This window comes from Rhagoletis pomonella, unplaced genomic scaffold (genome assembly GCF_013731165.1).
Source record: "Rhagoletis pomonella isolate Grant_MI unplaced genomic scaffold, Rhpom_1.0 Rhpom_scaffold_00204, whole genome shotgun sequence".
Classification (NCBI taxonomy): domain Eukaryota; kingdom Metazoa; phylum Arthropoda; class Insecta; order Diptera; family Tephritidae; genus Rhagoletis; species Rhagoletis pomonella.
Window position 1 is genome coordinate 42,712 of NW_023458758.1, and position 7,293 is coordinate 50,004.

A 7,293-nucleotide genomic window follows, 5' to 3' on the forward strand; every position below is an offset into this window, starting at 1 on the left:
TTAATTTGCACAGAAAATTTACATCTTCCAAGAGTGACGGGTGGGACAACGACGGCACCCGCCTCTCTGAGTTGTTGGATTGGTTCCCAATTTTAGACAAAACTATAAATATTTTGTTGATGGGGGCTTTCTCGTATGTAGCTCAAAGAATGTTAAGGTCCATTTTATGCTTTAGTGGCATTATATTTGAGAATTAATAAAAAATCTTTTGGCTTGTGACGGGTGGGACAGCATTTTGTGACAGACAGCGTGACCAAAACTCCAACACAAACGCAAATTTTATGGTGTTACTAACACACCTGTAATAATTTTTGATTGGAACGCCATCTATTGTTTTTTCGTGCGAGCTATCTTTCACATATGAGTCAAGTTAATATTTTCACATATGAGCAAGCAGGCAAACTATTTGGTTTGAAAAATCACACGTACACAAAACTTCTGGGAGCATTTTTGTATCACTATTAAGAATGTGATAGCAAAACGTGCCGAACTTAGCGGGCACGCGTGACGGTTACGTCACTAGGAAAGTGGCCGTCCCTGTTCTTGCTGAGGACGAGTCACTACTGAGGACACTTATGAACTCTACTGGTTTGATATGAATATTTATACTTTTAATAAAAGGACGCAAGGGAAGCACTGCGCAACGTCCCATTTTTATATACATATTCACATTTATACTTTAAGTTCTAAAATAACTTCCATATCTATCTATCTAATCTAAAGTTGTTATGCTGTGCTCACAGTATACAGTAATATAGATAGACAAAAAAAAATTTAAATGTGCTTATTTGACAATTTTTTTGAATGTATTTGTTGATATTTTTTTACACTTGTCGTTTTTGTTAGCCCAAATGAAATCCAAATTCAATATTTTCTTATAGTGAAAAATATTTTCAAGTCACATAAAATAAAATAACGAGAAAAACAAAATTCCAAGCAAATCAGGCATGAAGAGTAAGCGATTATTACCGGATGCAGCTCCTAACCCATACCATGTTCCGTACACAACTTTCGAGTGAATAATAGTGGGCTGCCTTTGGAAATGGTCCCATCGATTAGTAATACATATATTACTTAGCTTAAAGCTAGAACTCTTTAATTTTCAAAATTACCACTCTTATAGTGGAGACCTCCATTGCTTTTATGAAATATGTACAAAAAATTATATCTCTACGCTCGAACAAATGCACGAAATTTTTATGCATTTATGCAATTTGTTCAGCCGTGTCTGTTTGTAAACACGCTAACTCGGACAAAATTTAAATCTTATAACGAAAGTCGGTGCCGAAGTTGCCTTTGGTATAATTTAGGTTAGTATTAAATTTGGCGAAATCTGTCAATAAACAAGCCCAACTCTGATACAGTAATTAACTATATTTTTTTTATTATTTTTTTCTTTTTACTTTGTTGTTCAAATTTATATTTCAAATATATCAACAACATTTGTGGGTACTTTTGCACCAGTCGTTGTATATGGGTTAATGACAAAAAAATCCCATACATGCACAATATTTCATGTATTAATTTTCCAATATATTGTCATTGGCTGGTTTACTGTATACTTACGATGACCATATTTATGGGGGCCGAATAAAGGACGAAAAATAATTGTGCTATTTTTTTTCACAAAAGCCAACAGATCTTAGAACCTTCTTCAAAGATCCTAAATGTATTAAAGCTGAAAGAGCATCCTTAAAGTAACATTTAAAGCTTATAAGATATTTGTCTCGAGATTTTTACCCCACAAAATTTGTTACAAAAAATGCCTTAAATTTTAGTGCAATAAAGTGCAAGTTTGAAGTAGCTAGGATTTACGGCAAATTTTTTTTTTTTTTTTGGTATTACGCCCTTTTTTCGTACAAAGTATGTTCGAAAATATTTTTAAAAGAGAAGCAAATGAGCAGCACACCTTGCACTTGCACTTTATTATATTAAATTTTAATGAGCTACAAAACTTAACCAAATTTTTTTCTAAATATTCTGATTAAAAAGTTTGGTGAAACTCTGCAGAATTAATTTTTATAGTTTTTTGCTCAAAGTCGGAAATATGGTTTTTGTTAGGAAACAGAGCTTTACTTCCATAAAAATATAAGAAACATTAAATAAACAAAAGAAAAATAACTAAACGTTGCTAAAATATCGAGTCCAAATGTATATTTTGGTCACTGTATGTATTACTCTATTCGAATCACAGGTATTTACATTAGAAACAAATCGTTTATGGAGAAAATTACGACCATATACCAACATCACTTAAAACTGGTTCATGGCATGCCATTTCAATGAGCTGTTAAAGCATCGAAATGCCTGAATTCGGGACAAATACAGGACATGGCGTCCCGTATAAAATAAAGAATTACCAAAGAGGACTGTCCCGTATAATACAGGTCACCGCATGTATACTGTGGCTGTGCCTAAATCGACTTCTTGCTATGGATCGTTGTAACAATTTATGAGGGATTGCAAAGTTAAAGTATCATTACAGTTTGGACATTGTGTTGGTGCAGTCTTTGTAATCAGGTGTCCATGTGTTAACTTGGAGTGACCAAGTTTAAGTCGGATTATTTCTGAGGTAAAAAATGGGTAGAAGCCCGTTTTTAATTAGTTACCCGCTTCTGAAGTAATCGGTAAGATATTTACGAATTTTTTTGATCCGTCACAATACCATATCAACCAATTTTTGTGCTTTTTGTTTGTACTTCTTCCGCATGTAGTTTTCTTAGGATGAGTGGGCTTGTGTTGGTTTTATGGCTACCACTGGTTATGAACATATTTTCTGTGTTGGTGTTGGTTGATTTTTCCGACAGGGTGGTAAGATGATTTATTTTGGAACGGACAAGGGATGACGGAAATTCGTTCCAAAATAAAACATATTTTCTATTGGCTTCCACGCCGGGTAAAATGTTTTGTACGTTTTTATTGGGGATATATCTATTTCTATATTCTTAGCTATTTCGTAAATTTCTGTAATTGTAGAACTAACTTTTAGGTTTTTCTTCGATCTGGCGAAAGGCTTAAAATCGGTATACATAATATTGTCGGTGTTTTAAGAGCAGCTGTAAATTTTATACCCAGTTAGTTTAACTATACAATTTTCGATAGTAGAGAGGTTCAACTCAGTACGTATTTTCAAAATCTGTGTTGTACGAAATGCATATGGTAACATTTATTTATTTTCTGTAGACACCGTTTGGAAGTGTTTCCATATATTCCTAATCCGTAGTTAATTTTGAGCTTGTGTATGCGCCGCTTTTGATGCTATTTTTTAATTTTAAGAAAATTCACGCGTTTTGAAAGGTTTACACTTTTACTTTCGAGACGAAGTAGAGGTCATCTGCATACAGACAGTGCGAAAACCTTTCTTAAACCTCTCTCTTGTGATACTTTTTCAAGTAAATTATACCCTGGTGGACACATTTTAAAAATTTTTTCCTATTTTTCTTCGCTCTACATTCCTTTCTTTCTTTTTTTTTTGTATGGGTCGGCACAAATTGCAAGGCTTCTTCTTTCGCCACCCATGGAAGGCCTTCCAGAAGGGCTTTTATATGAAGGCCTTTTGGAGGAGTTCTTTTAAAGTTGCTTCTTTAGTTTATAAAAATAATACATCTTTTAATTATTTGCTTAAGGTTTATATCAAATATGTGTTATTTCAATTTAAAATGTTTATTGAAATTAATTTGTAATTTGTTTTTGTTATTTATGGCCTTATAACAATTATGTTCAACAATTTTTATTGAGCTTGAGGCCGTTGTTGATTGTTGAATATAATTGTTATAAGGCCATAAATAACAAAAACAAATAACTTAAGGACGAGCACACCTAAAAGTTAAACATTCTAAAAATAGAATTATTAACAAAAACCAACAAAACCAACAACCACATGATCAAGAGTAAATTGCAGCGGAATAGCTGCGCTTGATCGTGTTGGCTGACCAAATGAAAAAGTGGGAAAAAAACAACGATAATTTACAAGGCGAACTTAGCACAGTGCGTAGTGCCACACACACCACAAAAAGAAAAGTTCAAAGCCTTGTGCAAAATTAAAGAAAATTCTGCAAAGTTTCATTCAAATATTGCACTTTTTATTTACGCTCATTATTTTATATGGAGAAAATGAGCGACACCTTCAACAAAAAAAAATTCCTAAAAATCTATGGTAAGTCCTAGCCACCACAAACTTGCACTTTGTTATACTAAAATTTAATGGGCTAAAAAAACTGCATACCCAACACCTTTCTAGAGAGCGTAAATAAAAAGTGCAATATTTGAATGAAATTTTGCGGAATTTTCTTTAATTTTGCACAAGATTCGGAACCCTGATTTTTGGGTTTTTTGTTGTAGAATTGACCATATTTTTATAAAAAATTATCGAAAAATAAAATATTTAAAAAATAGTTGCCCGTATAGTAAAAAATTCGCTGTACCTAAACTTTATTGACTGACTGTAAATTTTTTTACTTTCAACCCCCGAATTGCTCAATTATTTCTATTTCTGCAGGATCGCAATTAGGTAAATTGCATTTCCAACGATTTTTTCAACATAAATAGCGATGAGGGTGTTTCACTCGCCGGTGATAAGAAATCGCAATCACCATAACGCACATCACTAATATTACTGTTCACAATCACGTTTACATTCAAAATTACAATTCATAATTTCGTTTTGTAGCAAATATGAAATATAGGTATATCCATTTACTTAAATGTAAACGGATTAAGAATCAAAGTGCTAGAAGAGATTTGAGCGTTTGGTACAAAAAGTATTTTTGATGTTGAAATTGTACTTAAAATCGGCAAATTGTACTTTTGTACTTTTTAAAATTAATTGTACTAAAAAAAGTACAATTGTACTTAAAATATCAACACTGTTTCACTGGCGTGACAAAGTACCTGCTGCAGCGATGCAAGATTTGAGCGTATCCAATTTTTTACCGATAATAACTCATGCGAGGGATTTGGGTATTGGTCATTTTACAAGCCTATCATATCTGTGTTCGTATAGAATAGTAGCTTATGTCGGAAGACTGGCTTTAGTATAATGAACCATTCGCAGCATACGATTGCGAAAGACTCACTGACGCTGAGTCGTTGAAGAACTCTCGGAAAATAAACGTAAAAGAGGCAGTTGCGATGCTAGCAAGTCAATATTCGTATAAAGTCTCATAAAAAAATTCCTTGTGGTTTAAAGAATATAGGAAATGGTACATTTTATTAAAGCGAGCCTCCCGACATAAGCTACTATTTCATACGAACACAAATATATGCGTCTACAAATAATGTTGATTATTTTAATTAAGTCCTAAGATAAGTTTGTGAATCTTATCAGTGTTCTATGTAAGAACCAAAAATCAATCCCCTCGCCAATTATAACTTTTGCTTTAAAAGAAAAATATACATAGCGCATTTACTCAATAATTGGTCTGACATCACTGTTTGAGCATTGATGTGCTCAGCTCACTGTTGCCAAGGAAGTGCATTTTGCACTAAATTTAGTGCTTTTGGGAAACCAAAAAGCCAAAATAATTGTAATTCAATGTTTGGTGCGTTATTTAGTGACGCTTTTTTAATTTAAGCACACCGAATGCATAGGTACATATTAGGGCTCGTAAAATTATCCGACTATTCGACAAATCGGTTAACCGATTATTCGATTCGTAACCGTTCGCATGCTTATTAGTCGGTTAATGGTGTTCGAATAGTCGCTCGACTGCGATTATTCGAATAGTTGCTTTGCTTCGACTACTCGAGCATTGTAGCAAATCGAATTTCAGTAACCGAACTTTCATTGAAATTTCTTTGACATACACATATGTATGTATATTCAGATACAAAAATGAGCGGACGCAAAAGGAGCTGGGTTTGGGATTTTTTCGAAAAATCAGAGGACGAAAAGGAAGTAACATGTTCCATATGTGGTGAAGTTTTGTGCTACAACTCCTCCACATTCTCACTGAACAACCATTTAACAAAAATCCATAACAAAAATCGCGAAAACGAGAGGTAGGTATTGCTTTAGCCATCGTCTCTAAAATATTTCGCAATAACATTTCAATAATTAGCGCACATTCAGCCGAAGCTTTCCACAGTGAAATTTCAAGCGATAGGCCCAACAAATCCAAGAAGAAGAGGCTAGAAGGTGACACAGCCGTCGTTACACACGAACGTCAAGAAGAAATTTCACGAGCAGTTGCACGTTTGATTTCAACCAACATGCTACCGCTTTCAATTGTGTCTTCCGATGGCTTCAGAGATTTTATGAAAGTGATAGAACCCGGCTACAAAGTTCCCTGCGTTAGAAGCATTCATTCTCGCTTGAAGCTATTATATAAATCCGTCAAAGACAATATATGCAATGAATTGGCGGAGGCATCAAGTGTTTCAATTTCTGTGGATGAATGGTCTTCTCGAACGCTGGATTCTTATATATCAGTAGAAGCTCAGTATTTTAACTCAAAATACGGCTTGTGCACTGCTACGCTTTGTAACAAGCAGTTGGAAGGTATTAATGTAAACCCATAGAAAATCTACTTTTACTTAAATATTTTTTGTCCTTCCAGGAAGACCAAATGCAGATAATATTGCTTCCACTGTCGAATCAGTTTTAAATGATTGGAATATTTCAAATAAGGTTCAATCAATAACTCACGGCAGTGCAGCAGTTATGAATGCTGCGGCACAGAAACTATTAAATATACCTGATAGTGTTAAGTGCAACGCTCATCTTCTGCAGTTGGTTGTTAAGGATGCAATTGGAGCCGTTCCACAGTTTACTGAAATATGCAAGAAAGCCAAAAATGTGTCTTCGTATTTTCATCGCTCAAGCGTAGCCAAAAATGCTCTTTCAATTCGCCAAGTACAGTTGGGAACTAAAGAAAATCGGCTAGTTCAATCTTGCGAGATTCGTTGGAACTCGAAATTATACATGTGCGAAAGTATAATTTTAAACCGCATTGCAATCTGCTTAGTTTTAGGAGATAGAGCAGTCAGCAAATCATGCGATGCACTTAAACTTGAATTTACTGAAAGAGAATGGAACGAAATGGCGACTCTGGTGAGGGTTTTAAAGCCATTTGATAAAGCTACAACAGTGTTATGTAGCGCAAAAACTGTAACGATGTTTTTGGTCCGTCCTATAATAAATCGGTTTACTCAAAATCATATGTCAGCATCTTCTACTGATGGAATAAATGAAAAAATATTTAAAGAATGTGCCAGAAGATCTTTTTTTAAAAGATTTAACATTGGAAACAGTTGCGATGACATTCCTGCTTCTCTTGTAGCAACATTTTTGGA

General features: G+C 34.1%; 1 protein-coding gene across 1 annotated transcript; it reads left to right on the plus strand.

Annotated features, from left to right (window-relative positions):
• Positions 1-5,833: 5,833 nt before the first annotated feature.
• LOC118750314 (zinc finger BED domain-containing protein 1-like) lies at positions 5,834-6,660 on the plus strand. The gene is made up of 2 exons (XM_036485033.1): positions 5,834-6,000; positions 6,060-6,660. Exons 1-2 carry the CDS (start codon positions 5,834-5,836, stop codon positions 6,517-6,519), a joined length of 627 nt encoding a protein of 208 aa, XP_036340926.1. The 3' UTR covers positions 6,520-6,660.
• Positions 6,661-7,293: the final 633 nt, after the last annotated feature.